Source organism: Pteropus medius, unplaced genomic scaffold, assembly GCF_902729225.1.
Source record: "Pteropus medius unplaced genomic scaffold, Ma_sr-lr_union100, whole genome shotgun sequence".
NCBI lineage: Eukaryota > Metazoa > Chordata > Mammalia > Chiroptera > Pteropodidae > Pteropus > Pteropus medius.
In genome coordinates, this window is record NW_024343734.1 from 286365 (window position 1) to 304493 (window position 18129).

At 56.1% G+C, this 18129-nt stretch overlaps 2 protein-coding genes across 2 annotated transcripts; both read left to right on the plus strand.

The window, feature by feature from the left end:
* The first annotated feature begins 1076 nt into the window (after positions 1–1076).
* Positions 1077–5994, plus strand: NTN5 (netrin 5). The gene is made up of 6 exons (XM_039868614.1): positions 1077–1704; positions 3922–4110; positions 4249–4398; positions 4792–4845; positions 5051–5131; positions 5630–5994. Exons 1-6 carry the CDS (start codon positions 1092–1094, stop codon positions 5992–5994), a joined length of 1452 nt encoding a protein of 483 aa, XP_039724548.1. The 5' UTR covers positions 1077–1091.
* A 9459-nt stretch (positions 5995–15453) lies between these two features.
* CA11 (carbonic anhydrase 11) lies at positions 15454–16878 on the plus strand. Its single transcript, XM_039868551.1, has 3 exons — positions 15454–15699; positions 15786–15860; positions 16573–16878. Exons 1-3 carry the CDS (start codon positions 15633–15635, stop codon positions 16785–16787), a joined length of 357 nt encoding a protein of 118 aa, XP_039724485.1. The 5' UTR covers positions 15454–15632; the 3' UTR covers positions 16788–16878.
* The last annotated feature ends 1251 nt before the right edge of the window (positions 16879–18129 follow it).

Sequence of the window (18129 nt, forward strand, 5' to 3'; positions counted from 1 at the left end):
GGGACCTTAGGAAGGGTGGAGATGTGAGAATGTGGGGTCTCAGATCCACGGACCCTGAGGCTCAGGATGGCAGGCTGGGAAGGGAGGGGCTGCGGCCATCAGAGGTCCTCGGAAATCCAAGCATAGTGTCGCCCCACCTGGAGTCCTAAGGGGAACCCAGGAGCTACCTTCGTAACCCCACAGGGCTTCCGTCCCCACTCCCAGCCCCAGAACGACCCAGGCCTGCAGCCCCAGGTGTCCTGGTCCTGTTCCTTAGCGAGCTTCTCTGGTCTTTGCACCTGGGTAGGAAAGGGTTAAGGATGGTGGAGGCTGGGGGTGGTTTGGTGATAATCCCCTCCGTGCCCCTGGTGTGGAGAACAAGGTTAGAGCCCCACGTGGGAACAGGCTCCCCTCTGATCCCCCCGTGGGCCCAGGCCTGGCCTCCTGCTCCCGATTGCCTGCTGGACACCCCGGCCTCTCCCCTCCCCGCTTCCCACGGGCCGGGCTGTCTGTTTTCTCTCCCCGCGCCTGTGAGCCCACCCGCCCGCCTGTCGTCCTGGCCCCCAGTTCCCCCTACTCCCTGTGGCCTCTGGGTGCTTGGCCCCTGCTTATCGAGGCCTCCCGGCCTCCCCTGGTGTCTGTGGTCTCTCCTGTCATCTCTGCTGGCCGTGCCACTGTCCCTTTCTCTATTCCTTTGTCTCTGAGCTTCATCCGTTTCTAAATCTCGCTCTCCTGCAAAGCCCTGACCCTGCGCCGCCGGGTGCTCTCCCTCGGTTTCCCCGTCTGCCCCCCTTGCCCTCTCCCCAAGGCCCCCGGCCCTCGCACTGACAGATCGCTCTGGGGTGTTAAGCTACGGATTAGTTCAGGCAAAATTCTCAATTTCGCTTGCGTTCTTTCCCCTTTGGGTTGTGTAAACAGTAATTCTCCCCAGATGGAACTATTTTCCTCGCTTAGAAGCCATGGGGAGGGGGCTCGGGCTGGGTTGGAGGTGGAATGCGGGGGTCCTCAGGAGGCCTGGGGGAGTGGGGTGGAGGCTGACACTTGAGGGGGCGGCCTGAGACCCTCAGCCTGGCCACTCCTCTCCTGTCCAGGTACTTGCCCCTGCTGGGACCATGCCCGTGACCTTCGCCCTCTTGCTTCTCCTGAGCCGGGCCACCTCGGACCCATGCTACCATCCAGGGGGCCGCCCCCGCTTCTGCCTCCCACCAGTGACCCAGCTGGCTGGCATAGTGGCCTCCTGTCCCCAGGCCTGCGCCTTGTCCGCGGGGGCCACCTGTAACGGCAGTCTGACTCTGGCCCTGGGTGGCCCCTTCCTCCTGACGTCCGTCAGCCTGCGCTTCTGCACTCCAGGACCCCCAGCCCTGGTCCTGTCGGCCGCCTGGGCCACCAGAGGGCCCTGGAGATCACTGTGGCGCAGGCCCGCCTGGCCTGGGGCCTTGGGGGGCCCCGAAAAGGTGACCTTCCGTGCCCCACCTGGCTCTAAGGCCAGTGTGGTGGCCAGCCACCTCCGTGTGGAGTTGGGGGTCCGGGCAGGGCTGGCGGCAGCTGGCGTGAGGGGCCGCTGCCAGTGCCATGGCCACGCCGCCCGCTGCGCTGCCCGCGCCCAGCCCCCCCGCTGCCGCTGCCGCCACCACACCACCGGCCCGGGCTGCGAGAGCTGCCGCCCCTCCCACCGCGACGGGCCCTGGCGGCCCGCCACGCCCCGGCACCCCCGCCCCTGCCTGCGTGAGTCCTGCGCCCGCTCCCCCTTTACCCCCTCACCCCTCGCCCGGCCCCATGCCGCTCCCGCAGCTGGTCCCTTGTCCCTAAGGAGCAGGATGCTCTCTCCCTCCCCAGAGCCGCCTGCTCCTTGCTTCTCCCCATTCTCCAGCCGGGTCTCCTCTTCGCCTCCCTCTAGAGCCCCCCGACCTGTCTGCCTCACACCTCTGCTGCCCCAGACTTCCGGCTGCCTACCTGCCCATTGGGGGCTCCGGCTTCTCCCCACACTTGATCGTGATGACGATATGAGCAATACTTCCTGAGCACCCAGCCCGGGGCCGGCTTGTTGCAGGTGCTCTGGTGACATGTGCCAGGTGGTTGCAGGGAACAGGGCAGCTGGGCCTTTCCTCACTGGCCAGGTCAGCCAGGTGGGGGAAGCGTTTATCTGTTAAATACACACCAGCCATCGGTCGCCTGCTGCGTGCCAGGCAGGCGCTGTCATCGGGCCCGTTTTACAGACGAGGAGACTGAGGCTAGTGTTGGAAAGTCTCTCGCATGAGGACAGTGTCAGTTGCAAGGCCAGAAGCTGAGCTCCAGGGTCTTGGCTTGCCCCCGCCCACTTCCTTTCAGGGACTGTCACTTTGGATGGTCTGGGTCAGAAGACGGAAGTCAGACTGCCTGGGCTCGAATCCCAGTTCCTCTGTACCAACCGTGCGACCCCGGGCAAGGTCTGACCTCTGTGCCTGTTTCCTCGTGTGTAAAACGGGGCAGTAACAGCGCTTCCTCTGTAGGTGGCAGTGACAAGTCAATGAGCTAATTAACATACACAAAGTCCTTAGAGGAAAGCCTCAGCCGGTACCTGGCATGGAAAGAGCTTCCTGAGAGTCTGCCAATGTTACCGTCACCCAGATGAGGAAGGTGAGGCCGGAGGGGACAGTCACATGCCCTAAGCCTCACTGCCAGCAAGGGCAGCACTGGGACTGGGCTCCAGGAGACCGGCCTTTCTAGATGCTGGGCCGTCCCCCAGGCCATGTGGCTGGACCAGTGCTCCCCAGGCCCCGCACGACGCCCTCCCCACTCCACGGTGCTCCCAGACTGGAGCTTCTAGAGTCTGGACCCTTCTCATGCTTCCAGCAGCCCCCCTCGGAGACATACCCCCACCCCGCTCCAGCCAGCAGTCCCCCTCCTCCCTCCCCCCTCCAGTCTGCAGCCCTTGCTAGAGGGTCTGAGTGTGTCACCAGGCCCTGGATGTAACTTCATTCCCCTAACAGAGTCCTTCTCCTGTCTCTGTCCCTCCCCTCCCCCCCCTCTCTCCACCTCCCACACTGGAGTCGGCGTTGTTCCTTAAAGTGCTTCCCCGGTAATTCTGATTAGTGATTAGTAAAGTTTTAGAGCCGCTGCCTTAGAAAAGCTGACCGGTGCTCCGAGGAAAACGTACACATAACCCTCCCAGGATCCTGCGAGCTGTGAGAAGCGCTGCAGTGTGGTGGCTCAGAGCCCCGACTGTGGAACTCTGCGGCCTGGGTTCCAGTCCTGCCTCTGACCACCCCTTAGGTGCTTACCTTGGGCAGGTGACTTCAACTCTCTGTGCCTGTTTTCACATGTGTAAAACAGAGATGATGACAGCACCAGCCTCACAGAGCTGCAACGCCCAGGCCCTCAGGGCATGGCACCTGGCACCGGAAGCTCTGAAAGGGCAGGTACTATTAGGTTTCGTTTAAATACCGCCTTGAACGGGCCGATCCTGTCTGACCTCGGAAGCTAAGCAGGGTCGGGCCTGATTAATACTTGGATGGGAGACCACCTAAGAAGACCGGGTGATGTAGGCTTTAAAAAAAAAAAGAAAAAAAATGGCTTCATTTAAACCTCATGAAGTAGATATAGTAATAAGTGTAATTTTACAGCAAAGGAAGGTAAGCTACAAAAAGAAGTCACCTGCCCGAGGAACGGTGGGACGTGAACGCTCGGGGTTTGACTCCATCGCCCGGGCCTGAAGCCACCTCTCTTCTCTAAGCCGCCGCCCCCACCCCCGGTTCCACACAATCAGGAGGCTCATCAGGCCCCTCAGGCTCACCCAGCTCCGGTCCACTGCCCTCATTTTAAAGATAAGAATGAAGAGGTTCTGTGACCCAGGCTGAACGAGGGACCCCCAGGCAGTCTCTGTTACACTGTACAGGGGTGGAAAGCTGGGGACCAGGACCGGAAAGCCGGCTCTGATGCGCCCTGGCTCCCTCTCGCTCCTAGCCTGCTCCTGCAACCAGCACGCACGCCGCTGCAGGTTCAACTCCGAGCTGTTCAGGCTGTCAGGCGGCCGGAGCGGGGGTGTTTGCGAGCGGTGCCGCCACCACACAGCTGGGCGGCACTGCCACTATTGCCAGCCAGGGTTCTGGAGGGACCCTGACCAGCCGATCACCAGCCGCAAGGCCTGCAGGGGTGAGTGCAGTGGGAAGCCCAGCCTCGGGGGAGAGGGGACAGGACCAGACTCCTGGGTCCGAGGGAGGAGGGGCTGGGGATTTGGGAGGGAGCATCTAGAGCCCAGACACCCGCATCCCAGATCCTCTCTTCACGTAGCCTGCCAGTGCCACCCTATTGGGGCGACAGGTGGCACCTGTAACCAGACCAGCGGGCAGTGCTCCTGCAAGTTAGGGGTCACCGGCCTGACGTGCAACCACTGCGGTCCTGGCTATCAGCAGAGCCGCTCCCCTCGGATGCCCTGCCAGCGTGAGTCCTGAGGGGCCACGAGTCCTAAGTGGGGTGGGAAGGAGATATCTCAGGTCTCCAGTGGACAAGTGTGGCGAGGGCTAGGTCCCCGAAGGGTGGGAGCTAGAGGCCGGATGCTGGACTCTGGGTCCCTGAGGAAGCGGGAACTTTCTCCTCAGTCTCCAGGAGAAAGAGGCTGGAAGCCTGGACTCCTGGGTTTGAGGAAGAAGGGGGCTGGGCGGGGGTGTGGTCCAGATTCCTGGGTATGAAGGAAAAAGAGGCTAGGGAGGGAGCCTGGGGGAGAAGGGCAAAGGGTGCTTGCTCTCTTGTGTCTCAAGGGGAGAGATGGCTGTCTGGATTCCTTGGGGCCAGGGGCAGGGACTAAGGTCAAATTTCTCCTTTGGTTTCTCGTAGGAATCCCAGAGGCAACCACCACCCTTGCTACGACCCCTAGTGCTTACAGCTCTGGTAAGACAGGCTGGCGGGAGACCCCAGGCAGCAAGAGGGACTGGGGATGGGCTGACTGCCCACCCTTGGTGGGGACACAGGGGTGGTCCAGTCCAGGATTCAGGCACCCCAGCTGTTCATCAGGATGGAATGCGGGGATGGGCTGGGGCAGAACGCTGTGGCCCAGGCCTCAGGAGCCCACTGCAGACAGCCTGACCCTCCCCAGACCCTGAGTGTCACAACTACTGCAACGTTTCGGGCACCAGGGTACACATGAATCTTCGGAGGTACTGCCAGCAGGATTACGGTGAGTGCTGGGGACAAAAAGAACCCATGGCTGCACAGGTGCTCTGGCGACTGCCCCCATGCCACCCCCTTTGCTGGCCTTCGTTTTTTTCGTTTTAAATGGGAAGAGTGTTAGACTCTAAAAGGCCTTTCCTGATCTAGAACTTAACGGAGCAGAAGACAAATGGGGGGAAGGGGCAGTGGAGGCCAGTGTCTCCGATCCGCCTGTCTCCTTTCTCCCTGTATTCTTGGTCTTGCCACCTTCAGCCTGTCACGTGTGAGGGAAGTGTGTGCCCTCTTGGGGATGGAAGGAGAAAGGGGAGCTGGTTGAATGGAACTGGCCTTTGCTTGGCTTGCCTACCTCAGATCTGAGCCTCAGCCCCATTCCCACAGAAACTCACCCTTCCTGCCGTGATCTCGGAAGCCTGCCCTTGGGTCCTGGGGCCCACCCCATCAGGACTGACCCAAGGGTCCCTGGAGGCTCCCCGCCACCCACGCCTGACATCTCCCCTTCCCGCAGTTCTCCGCGCGCAGGTGCTGGCGTCTGAGGTGGTGAGCCCGGCGTGGTGGCGGCTGGCCTTGCGCGTGCTGGCTGTGTACAAGCAGCAAGCGCGGCCCGTGGGCCGCGGCGGCCGGGAGGCCTGGGTGCCCGGCGCCGACCTGGCCTGCGGCTGCCTGCGCCTGCGCCCCGGCACGGACTACCTGCTGCTGGGCAGCGCGGCCGGCAACTCCGACCCTGCGCGCCTCGTCCTCGACCGCCACGGCCTCGCGCTGCCCTGGAGGCCGCACTGGGCGCGGCCACTGCGGCGGCTGCAGCGAGAGGAGCGCCACGGGGGCTGCGACGGCCTGCGGGCTCCGACTTCGGATCCCGAGCCCCAGGCCTGAGCGCTGGAGCCGAAGTCGGGCGGCCTCACACGCCAGCCCAGGCGCTGGGAACAGACTGTGAGGGGAGGCGTGTGCGTCGATGGCGAGGGCGCGACCTGGGCGAGCCAATCAGACGGCGCGTCCCCGGGCGAGCCAATCAGACGGCGCGTCCCCGGGCGAGCCAATCAGACGGCGCGTCGCCAGGCGAGCCAATCAGACAGGGCCGGGCCTCAGTCGTCACTGGCACGTGCCGGGCACGAGGGCCATTTAACCCGTGGAGCTGCCGGCCGGACATTCGGCCCGAGACTGATGCAGCGAGTCCCCTCAATAAAGTCTTAAATCTTGAGGAATTTCGGCTACAGACCTGTGATCTGTGCCGGTTGGGTCCCTGAAGTGCCAACGACAAACGCCTCGGGGAAGTCTGTGACGCCCGCGTATGGCTACCGCTCCCTGACGAAACGGCCAATCCAGTGACAGCGCTGATAGGACGTCACTAAGCGCCGGTTAGACGGAGTTGCCTGATGATTGGCCAAAAGCCGGTGGGCGGGGTCGGTGGCCGGAGAAGGCGGGAAATACGCCTTTTCAGGACAGCAGCACCAGATTTCCAGAAAGTTCCAGATTTAAAAACTTTCAGTTTCTGAAGGGCCTCAGGATGGTCTCTGAGGAGGGAATAAAGGGACTTTGAATAAATAGCTGAAGAAGATTCTGAATGGGGTTCACATAGTCTTGAAGCATAGCCTAAACTCTTTCCTGAACGAGTAGCCAATCGCGAGTCACAGAGTAGTATGATGTCGCTCGGTGCTAAAGAGAATTCTGTCCTACCCAGCAGCAGCAGCAGAGTGGTGGGGCTTAAAAGGCTGGAAGCAGTGATCACTACGGCATGGATGGTTTTCGTGGCCTAGGACCTTCCTTGCCACCGCGACCTCTGCCCCCTGCTCTCATAATCAACAGCACAGTTTCAAATTTGAGTGACCTTTTCAGTAGAGTCACTGAGAGGGTACTCTGAGGGAGTCTCAGAAGAAGGGATATGACTTAAGGGCCATTTGGACCTGGGGAGCAACGCTGTTCCTTCCTTGAGAGAAAAGTGGGCCTCTCGGCCAATAGGGAGTCAGGATGAGCCATGACGTCATAGGATACAAGGAAGAGAAAAGGGGCCCTCAGCAAATAAATGCTCTGGGTAAGCTCCTCACGAGACTGAAAAGGCAGAAAAGAGCCTCCAGGCGGTGACTGACCCCCCAAGCTACCAATAATACCCTATACCTGGAGAAGCTTGCCTCTGGATTCACGTTGGGGTCATCTTTGAAATAAGAGTTAGGATTAGGAGTCTCGGGAAGTTTCTAAAAAGAGTTCCCTGTTCCACAAAACTCCTCTGTTGCTTATCTTCGTTCTTTTCATGCTTTATTAAAGCCGATTCAATGTCCAGTCCATCAGCAAATCCTGTACAAACTACCTACTATATATATTCATAATTCAACCATTTTTATCATCTCTGCTGCTACCACATTGGTCCAAGCCCCCACCACCGTTCATCTGGAATATTACAGTAGTCTCTCCTCTCTACCCCCTTAGAGTCTGCTTCATACAGAAGCCAGGATGATGGCTTTAAAACCCAAGTCGGATCGTGCTACTATTATGCTCAAAACCCTCGAATAGCCCAGAGTCCTCGCTCTGCCCTAGGAGGTCCTACGTGGCCTGCTCCCACCACATAACTGACCTCACCTTCTACACTCCCCCTCATTCACACCTCTGCAGCCACACTGACCTCTTTCTTGTTCCTTCAAAAACAAAGCACACTCTGCCCCAGGGCCTTTGCACTTGCTGTTCTCGCATCCGAGGACATACTTTCTCATATGATAAGCTAGTTCCCCTATTTCATTTAAGTCCTCCATTAGTCAAGTTAGGCTAGCTCTATTGGCTTGACATAATGAAAGTTGATTTCTTGCTCATGTAGATGTCCCACGCAAGTGAGCGAGGGGCAGTTTTCCACACAGTCATTCAAGGACCCAGGCTGAGAATAACTACCATCTTGTCACTGCGCCAACTACAATCCATGGCATCTCTGATTACTGTGACAGGGAGAGAGCGAGAGCGAGAGCGAGAGCGAGAGCGAGCGAGCGAGCGAGAGAGAGAGAGAGAGAGAGAGAGAGAGAGAGAAAGAGATTGAGAGAGCGAGCGAGCGAGCACTGAATTGTCCCACACAAGAAATAAATACTTTGGCCCAGGAATGACTCCAGCCCTCCCACTCACTGCTCACATGGTTTCATTTAATTGCATGAAGGTGGGCAAGTAGAATTCTCTTGTGTGCCTGGAAAGAGAGAAGAACCAGTGTATTAGTTTTTTATTGCTGCCATAACAAATTACCGTAGTCAGTGGCTGAAGCAAAACAAATATATTATCTTGCAGTTCTATAGGTCAAAAGCCTAACACAGATTTTCTAGGCTAAAATCAAGGTGTCAACAAGGCTTTATTCCTTCTGGAACCCCTAGGGGAGAATATGTTTCTTTTTCATTCCCAGCTTCTAAAGGCCACCCGCATTTCTTGGCTCATGGCCCCTTTTTCCATCTTCAAAGCCAGCCGTGGCATGTGGAGTCCCTTTCGCACTTTAAATTTATCTTGGCTCTTCTTTGTCCTGACATGTTTTTTTCTGACCACAGCTGGGAAAGATTGTCCGCTTTTAAAGACCCATGTGATTATAAGGGACCCACCCAGATAATCCAGAATAATCTCCCCATCAGCTCAAGATCCTTGTTCTTAATCACCTCTGCAAAGTACCTTTTGCCATGTCAGGTAACATATTCACCAGTTCCAAGAGTGAGCGTGTGAACATCTTTGAGGGCCATTATTCCGCCTCCCGCAGCCAGATATGGGTGAGCACTAGAATTTTCCATCATGTGGCTCTGCTCACATTTCACAGCATCAGAAAGACCTACCCTGACCACCCATTAACTAAATAGCAGCTCCTTCCGATCATTCTCGTTCCTTTGTCCTGCTTTATTTTTCTTTTTAGCACTAATCGCCACTTGAGATATTAAATATCTGTCTTTTTGTTTGCCGTTTCTCTGTCTCTTCTACCAGGATGTGCGCTCTGTGGGAGGAGGGGTTTTGTTTTGTTGGTGTCTTTAACCTCTCTATATAGAAAGGTTCATGACATATAGCATATATATGTTCAGTAAATACTTATTGAAAAACTGATCAACGAATGGTCTAACTTTCAGCCCGACTGACCCTGAACTGATTTCTCAAGCATCTGTATTATTAGGAGTCAGAGTAAACCCCAAATAACCGTGGCTTAAACAAGAAAATAGAAATGTATTTATCTCTTGCATAAAAGAGGTCTAGAGACAGTCGAGCCACCGGGAACCTTCTAGCTTTCCTCTCCAGCATCTTCAGAGTGATCCTTTTCGTCGTGGTCCAGCGTGGCAGCTAGCGCCCAAGCCCATATCGCTATCCATGCAGCAGAATGAAGAAAGGCAAAGAAAAAAGGCCAAAAGGTCCACACAGCTGACCTAAGGATGTTTTCCCAAAGCTGCTACACAATCCTTTTGTTTTCATTGGCAAGAAGTTAGTCACGTGACCGCATTTAGCTGCAAGAAAGGATGGAAATAGAGCCTTTAATTCTGGACTATCTTGGACCCAACTAAATAGGAATGTTTTACTATCAAGGAAAGGGAAGAGAAAGGATATTTGGGAAAAATAGTTTACGTGGCTTTATGTCAGACCCTCAGCCAGTCAGAATCCAGAGTATGCTATGACAGGACGCGGTGTTAGGCAGAGCAGCTTTTTGTCATTTCTGGGAAATAGAGGCTAAAATTGGAAGTAGTTGATGAGTGGCTATAGCATTCCACCCCACCTCCTGCTGCTTTGACCTTGGAGTTGTGTTTGTTTTGTTCCGTGCTATTACTGTAGCCCCTGGAATATAATACTCTGCAAATATTTGTTGACTGAATACGTGGTTCCTGTGACTATTCACATATACAGATAAAGAAATCGAGGTTCCTGTGGGGCTACACCTTAGGGTGAGGGCAGCGATTCCAACCCAGAATTCTTAACCACCTCTTCGATGAAGAAACCAGCTCAGAGAAGTGAGGAATCTAAGCAACCATCACACAGCAAGTAGCTGGCATTCAGACTTAGTCCTCCAGAGGCGAGCTGTCCAGTACAGTAGCCGCATTTAAATTTAAATTAATTAAAATAAAATCAAATTTAACACTCAGTTTCTCAGTCACATTAGCCACATTTCAAGTGGCCGGCGACTAGCATATTGGACAAAGCAGAACATTTGCACCACTGTGGGAAGTCCTACTGGATGGCTCGCCTCCGGACACCATTTTCGTGAAGATCACAGATATTTTTCATCTGTAAAATGAGGATGACGATGGCAATAACAGGAAGGAGCTCACAGGGCATATTGTCAGGATTAAATGAGTTAATGTGTGTATGTCACGGGTTTAGAACAGTGTCCCGCACAGAGTGAGGACGATTTGGTTTGTCCTCTTTCTTTAAATGCCCAGTGGCCATACCTCCCCCCCGAAGAGGCTAGAACACAGATCGAGAGGACTTGGCTGGGCTCCCCGAGGGAGTGGGAGTCGAGAAGAGGGAAAGAGGGGTGAAGAGGCCAAGAGAGGCTGTGGGAACCACCCGAGCCTGGAGAGTCCCGTCCCCACTCCTCCCACGGGGGGCCGGGGAGGTGGGAGATGAAAGAGAGGAGCGGGCAAGCCCCATATGTTCCTCATGACCCCAACTTTGTTCCCAGCGCCCGAGACGAATAAGCGTGAAATCCACATCTGGGACCCACTTCCGGCCCGGCCATTCCCTCCGCCGCCGGGCACGGAGCCCAGACTGTGCGCTGTTACGGAGGCAGCACAGGTGGCTTCTGGAGCGCAGAGGAGGCCCCCTGCCCACCTCGGCATTGCTGATGGCTTCCTGAGAGAGCAGACTCCTGAACTACATATGAATCCGAGTAGGAACGTGTCCAGCAGACAACTGGGAAAGGGAGCCCCAGTTAGAGGCGACCGTTTGTGCAAAGGTCCAGAGGCCAGAGGGTCTGGTGTGGTGGGAGAGCAGAGGCGAGGCTGGATTGGTGGTGGCCAGGGCATGGGGCCCTCTCAGGCCAGGCCGAGGGCTGGGATATGTTTCCCACTGGGGTGGCATGGGAGGTCTTGGAGCGGGGGAGGGGCAGAGTCAGCCCTGTGTGACCAACCGTTACATGGACAATTGTTGAGGTGGCTCGATTCAGCGAGAGAGTCCAGAACCCAGCCTGGAGGTCAGTTGCCTTCTTGGCAACTTCTCTCAGAGGAGGTGACGTCTGAGGTAGGTCTAGAAGGACAGAAGGAAGATTTGGCCATGACAAGAAAGGCTGAGGGGTGGGGACTTTGTCCAAGGGTGCTAAGAGCTTTGAGATAGGCCCCCTGGAGTCCGTGGAAGGTGGACTGGAGGGGGAGGGAGGCTGAGGGGCAGCGAGAGGCTCACCTCCTCCAGGAAGTCTTCCCTGAACTCCCAGGCCGGGCCCTGTGTCGCTTCCTTGCTCGGCCACTTCCTAACTACAACTCTGGGGAGAGGACACTGGTGGGAGAAGATGAGGTCCGAGCCGGGGCTAGAGCTATGGGGACAGAAAGAGAGTCAGGAAAATACCTCCTACACCAGGAAGCCTTCCTCTTAAGCCTCATGCAAAAAAATAATTGTTTTAACCCGTTTCTGAGTGCGACAGTCTCTATATTTTACTTCATTCACTCGCTCATTCTTTCATTCAACGTATTGTCCTGAGGTCTTCCTGGGAAATGCCAGGACCGAGACCTGAGCCAGAGCCGGGACTTGCCCCCCGAGGGGTCCTAATCTGGGAGGGCTGGGTAGGGGAGACACCTAGGTCCAGTCACATCTGGTGCGCTGTGTGACAAGGGAGACAGCACAGGACCCAGCCTGGGAGATCAAGGAAGACTTCCCGGAGGAGGTGAGGCCCTCCCTGGGCCTTGCAGAAAATTCAAGTGTCTCCCAGCCAGTTGGGAGGGGGGCAGAATCTCTAGGGAGAGACATCAGGAGCATCTTAGCATCTTCATGCCCAGTTTATCTCTTGAGGACCCCCGCGTGCCCTGTGTGGAGTGATGCTGGGGATCCAGAGACGGTTCAGGCCTGGGCCCCTGAGGGAGGACACACAGGGACACCCAGTCCCCCTCTGGTGAGACCTGTGCTCTACCAGAGGTAGCACAGGCATTGGGAATGTCCGCGGCAGGTGCTGACCCAGCCCGGGGCATCAGGGAGGGCTTCCTGAAGGAGGAGAGCCGAACTGTAGGTCGAGCCTGCCCTTCCTGCTCTTGTCTTTCCCTCCCCATGGAGCTCTGGTTCCTCCACTGTCCCTGCCCTTGACGAATTCCATATTTTTCTCGTTTCCACACGCTTCTGGGGTTGGCTGCCATAAAAATATTACCATAAACCGTGTGGCTTAAAACCACAGATATTTATTTTCTTATAGTTCTGGACGCCAGAAGTTCAAAATCAAGGTCGGCAGGGCCACAGTGCGTCTGAAGGCTCTTGGGGCCCTCCTTGCCCCTTCCAGCTTCCTTGGGTCCAGATGCTCCTCACCTCGAGGCTGCGTCACTCAAACTCTGCCTTCCATCGCCATCTCCTCCGTCTTGACTCTCCTTTCTGTCTTTCTCTTACGAGGACTCTTGTGATTGAACCGAGGGTCCACCTGGATAACAGAGGACGATCTCCTCTCAACATCACTAGCTTAATGACACCGGCGAAAACACTTTTGCTAAATAAGGTCCATTCGCAGGTACTAGATGGACATCTTTTTTTGGTGGGGGGGGGCACCCATTCAACCCACTACATCTTGGGTGAGCCACTTCCCTCTCTGAGCCTCAGTGTTCTTTCTGAGTACTGCCACCCCCCAACCCCCACCTCTTGGAGCAGCTTTGAGGGTTGAAATGAAGCCTCCAGGTTTTCTCCATCCATCTTTTCTTTGCTTCTCTTCCCTGCGTCTACACTTTTTAACTGTAACTCTGGGCAAATCACTTATACCCTTTGACTTGGTGTCTTCATCGATGGGATAATAATAGTTTCTGCTTTATAGGGGAGCTGTGAGGATTACTATGAGTGAGTTAGTTCATCGTTATGCTCACAACTTTGCCTGGCAGGTAGTAGATGCTTTATGTGCTGGCTGTCATTGCCGTCATTGTCGTCTTCATCATCATCATCATCATCATCATCATCATCACGACTACTGTCTTCCAGTGTCTCTCCCGCACATTTCTGTGTTTCTGAATGTGTCTCACCAACCTCAAAGCCTCACAGGTATTGAAGGGTCTGTCTCTCTCCATCGCTCTGTCTCTTCCCTCCCCCGAACTGTGATGGTTTCAAAATGAGCCCACAAATTCTTTAATACTCTTCCCTGCAAGAAAGGAGCCTAATCTCTCACTTTGAGTGTGGGCTGGACTTAGTGACTTGCTTCCAATGAAAAGAATAAAGTGATGATGTGTCACTTTGGAGATGAGGTCATGTAAGACACCTCTTTCTCTTTATTTCTCTCTCTCTCTCTCTCCAATCAATCGTTCACTGTGGGAGAAGCTGGTGGCCATGTTGTGAGAACACTCAAGCGCCCTATAGAGAGGCCCCTGTAGCAAGGAGCTGAGGCCTCTTGCCCACTACCCCGTAGGTAAGCTTGGAAGTGGGTCTTACAGCCCCAGTCACGCCTTCAGATGAGTGCAGCCCTTGCCCAGAGCCTGAGGGACTCTGAGCCAGAACCGCCCAGCCAGACCGTTCCAAAATCCCTGCCCCTCAGAAACTGTGAGACAATAAATCTGTTGCGTTAAGCCACTAAGTGTTAGGGTTGGTATGTGGCAATGGATAATTGAAACATACTTTCTTTCTTGTGCTTTCTGTCGGTCTCCAATTCTGCCTCCCCCTGGCTGTCTCTGTCTCCCTCCACCTCTAGGTCCTCAAATGCCTCTGTCCTTCCGACTCCGCATAGTCCCTCCTTATAGGTCAGTTGGTCTGTTTCCGGGTCTCTCTCTCTCTACCTGGGTCTCTCTGTCTCTGCCATCTGGTCCTCGTCGAGATCTCTTTCTCTGCACGAGCGTCTCTATTTACAGAGTGCACGTGGGTCTGCCTCTTTCTCCTCTCCGGGTCTGTCCGTAGCTCTAGGTGCGTGTTTCTGTGTCTCTGTTTTTGGATCTCTTTTCTATTTCTGTCTGTCCCCACTGCCCCCACCTGGCATCTTGTTCTTCCATCTTCCACCTGCCAGGTGAGTCTCTCTCTGCTTCTGTCCCTAAGTGTGTGTCTCTATGTTTGTCTCTCTGTGTGCCTCTGTATCTTTTCTCTGCCTCCATCTGTAGCCCATTTTGTATCTCTTCCCCTCATTCTGGGTCTGTCTCTCTCTCTCTTTCTTCTCTCTCTCTCTCTCTCTCTCTCTCTCTCTCAACATCTCTCTCCGTATGTCTCGCTCAATATGTGTCTCTGTCTCGCTCCCTCCTGCCCCACCGCCGGCCCTCCCGTCCCTAGCCTACGGGGATAGACGTCTCCCCGCATCCATCTCAGGCTCCCTTTCTCTTCGAGGAGCCTCTGCATCTTCCAACCTCACCTCCCGCTCTCTCGCTGGGGCCTTCCTGGCTCCTCCTCCCCCGCACCACGTTCTCTCTCTCTCTCTCTCCAGGTCTCTGCCTCCCCCTCCTGGTCAGCGGCCCACACCGCACCCCAATCTCCCAGGGGATCCCCCAGCCAGGTTAAGGCAGCCCCTGGTGGAGACCGGAGGGGAACACTGGGCGGGGGCTGCAGACGCTGGTACAGGCTGCAGCCTGGGTTCCCGAGAGCTGGGGGACCCCGGATCCTCCCCAGCACGGCCTTGAGCACGCAGACTTGTGAGGCCTCTCCCAGCTCCACCTTAAGCGTCCCCCCTCCCCCCTTCTGCGGAGGATGGGAAGTGCCAGCTCCAGCCCCAGGTGTCCGGGCCACCCCTGCCCCCTTGGCCCCAGTGCGGCAGGGAGCTGGTGACCAGCCCCCAATGACCCCTCCATCCTTCCCCTGGCACCACACACACTCCACACCACACACTGGCTCCCAGGAATGTTCTCTCTGCTGTGAGCACCCCCCCCCCCCCCCCCCCTCCCACCACAACATCCTAAAAAAAAGTCTAAATAGAGAGGAGAGGAGAGGAGGAGGAGGAAAAGGGAGAGATGAAGTGAATGAAAGAGGCAGGAGAGGAGGAGGTGTGAGAGATAAAGGGAGAGAGAGGACTTAGAGGTAGAGAGAGGTAGAGAGGAGGTGGAAGCTGGGAGAGAAGAAGCAGAACAGAGGAGAGAGGAGAGGAGGAGGTGAGGGAGCCTAATGGGAACTATAGGTCGTAACAGAGCCAGGCTAATCTAAAGGGAAAGCCCAAAAGAGAGTGGATTCAAAGGGGGGACAAAGTGACCCAGAATAGAAGGCAGAAGAGGTGACCCGAGAATACAGAAGGAAAGATCGGGAGGCAGAGGGAGACTGGAGGGCCGGGCGGGGAGAAGGAGAGGCACAGAGCCGGGAGACAAGAGTGGGTTGGGGTGTTCGGTCCCCGGTGGGGAGGAGAGGGAGGCTGGAAGTCCTGGAGGAACAGGGTCCCACAGACAGGAGAGGGGACAGCAGAGAGAGGGGGGCCGGGCACTGGGAAGGGGTCGCCCAGAGGCCTCCCGGGCATGGAGGGTGCAGCTCGTCTGAGCGCCCCTCGCGTGCTGGTTCTCTGGGCTGCGCTGGGGGCGGCAGGTAAGGCCTGGCGTCGGGGCGGGAGCCCCCGGGGGCGGAGAGGGGCGGGGTGCCGAGGAGAGGGGCTCAGGCTGCTCTCTCCCCAGCTCACATCGGACCCGCACCTGACCCCGAGGACTGGTGGAGTTACAAGGAGAATCTCCAGGGAAACTTCGTGCCAGGTGCAGCCGGGGCGGGGACCCGGGCGTCCGGGCCCCTGGGTGGCTCCTTCCTGGGTCCCGGGGAGCCTCTCCTCGCTGGGAGTTCCAGCCCCTCCTTCCCTGCCTCAGGAGTTCGGCCCAGCCTCTGAACCCCAGCGGCTCACCATGGGACATTATCCATGAGCATTTCAAGCAGCGAGTGGGGGAGTGAGTGGGAGGAAAGCGGGTGTGGGGGCGGAGGGCTGTGTGTGTGCGGGCGCGTTTGCGGGGAGAGAGGCAGGCAGGTCCTGGCTCTGCTGGGAACCAGAGCTTCGGTGGCTACGTCCCCCGCCTCGTCCAGCCCTCTCTTGCAACTCCTCTCCCCGGTACATTCATTATCCAGCTGAGCTGCAGGGGAGTCGGAAAGAACTACAACTCCCATGGGCTCTGGGGCAGTGGGCGGCCGGCAGCCCTAGGGCCTGCTGGGAGTTGTAGTTTCTTCCCCCATGACTTCATTTAAGATGGGTTTGATGGAGGAGAGGCTTGGAGGTGTTGGGGGTCTTAGGAAACTCCTCCAAGATTCTTCTAGGACCCAAGATTCTTCTAGGATCCCTCCTCCCTCATTCCCAGGAGTCCAGGTCCCCAGCCCTTCCTGTCCTGGGATCCACAAGTCCAGACCACAGCCTCCTCAGCAGATGCCAAGATTGTGATCCCGATTTCTGACTCTTTCCTCCCTACCTTGCCCCCACCCCAGGGCCTCCCTTCTGGGGGCTGGTGAATGCAGCCTGGAGTCTGTGTGCGGTGGGGAAGAGGCAGAGCCCCGTGGATGTGGAGCTGAAGAGGGTCCTTTATGACCCCTTCCTGCCCCCACTGAGGCTCAGCACTGGGGGAGAGAAGGTAAAGGGCCTGGAGGGAGGGCTTACCGAATCCACTGCGGTGAGCATGAGTGGAGGCTGGGTAGGGTGCTGAGGTGGGAGGCCAGCCTTGGGGAAGAAGGGGTACATGCTGGAGGAGAGGAGACTCCTGCCACTCCAAAATAGATTGCCCTTACCACAAATGGCTCCCCATCTCTCTATCTCCATAGTAGCCGTGGTTAAAACAGATCATTTCCTGTGTCAGGAACTGTCTTAAAAGCCTGCTAAGCCCTCCGATCCTCAGAGTAACCCTACGAATAGGTGTTATGATTACCCTTATTTTATGGATGCAGAAACTGAGGCACAGAAAGGTTAGGTTACTTGCCTGAGGTCACGCAGCTAGAGAGTGCCCGCGCTGGGATTCGAACCCAGACAGCGTGGTCCCAGCATCCACGCTCTTGCCCACTCGGCAAGGCCATTTCTTGTAAGAGCCCACACCATCCTTCTTCACTCGGCTGCCCCAGCTAAAAGCCTCGGAGCCGTTCGCCAGCCCGTTCTCTCCTTTACTCCCATTTCCAGTCTCTGTCCTTTCTAGTCTCCCTGCTCCACATCATTCGAATCTTTTCCCTTCTCGTCGCCTCCGCTGCCCCCATCGTCCTCCTGCACCTGGACTGGTGCCGTCGCTTCCTCCCTGGCTCCCCTCTCTGCCTCCTGCAACCCATTCTCCACGCCACAGCTGGAGAGATGTTTAAAAACACAAACCAGATCAGACCGCTCTCCTGCTCAAAATCCTTCTATCAGAATAGGTTATAACAGCAAACATGTAATAGGCTGTACCACGTGCCCGGCACTGTGCCGAGTGTGTTATAGAGATTCAGATATTTAAATGAAAATACAAAACACCCCCTCGTTGCCCATCTGGTTCCCATCACCGTCCCCCCCTTTGTCGACTGGGTTCTAGTCCCGCTGGCCTTTTTGCTGTCACTAAAACAGACCATCTCAGGGCCTTAGCATTTGCTGTTCTTTATTCCTGGAATGTCTTCCTCGTCCTTTGCAACTAACCCCTACTTATCCTTCAGGTCTCCATTCGAATGTCACCTCCTCGGGGAAGTCTTTCCTGACCTCCCCCTCCACTCCCGTCCAGGCCAGATTTCCCATCACACTTTCTCAGAGCTCCCAGTTCTTCCCAGCATGAGCGCAGGATGTAATTCATTAAGCAGTGACTTACTTATGTGATTCAGTATTTATTGTGTCTCTCCCCAGTTAGAACATATGCTCCATGAGCCCTAGGATTTTTGTCTACTCGTTCACTGTTCTCTTCCTGGCATCCATGGCACGTAGTAACAGCTCGATAAATATTTAATTAAGTAAATTCATCAATATCGAGCGCCGACTGTGGACCAGCACAGAACCTGGAACGTCGGTGCTCAAACTGTGCTGAATGATTCAAGGATTGT

Coding starts and splice junctions, on each gene's coding strand:
- CA11 (XM_039868551.1), top strand. CDS start 15,633: ATGGAGGGTGCAGCTCGTCTGAGCGCCCCTCGCGTGCTGGTTCTCTGG. Junction 15,700..15,785: donor GGCTGCGCTGGGGGCGGCAG/GTAAGGCCTGGC, acceptor CTCTCTCCCCAG/CTCACATCGGACCCGCACCT. Junction 15,861..16,572: donor CCAGGGAAACTTCGTGCCAG/GTGCAGCCGGGG, acceptor CCCCCACCCCAG/GGCCTCCCTTCTGGGGGCTG.
- NTN5 (XM_039868614.1), top strand. CDS start 1,092: ATGCCCGTGACCTTCGCCCTCTTGCTTCTCCTGAGCCGGGCCACCTCG. Junction 4,846..5,050: donor CCCTAGTGCTTACAGCTCTG/GTAAGACAGGCT, acceptor GACCCTCCCCAG/ACCCTGAGTGTCACAACTAC. Junction 5,132..5,629: donor GTACTGCCAGCAGGATTACG/GTGAGTGCTGGG, acceptor CCCTTCCCGCAG/TTCTCCGCGCGCAGGTGCTG.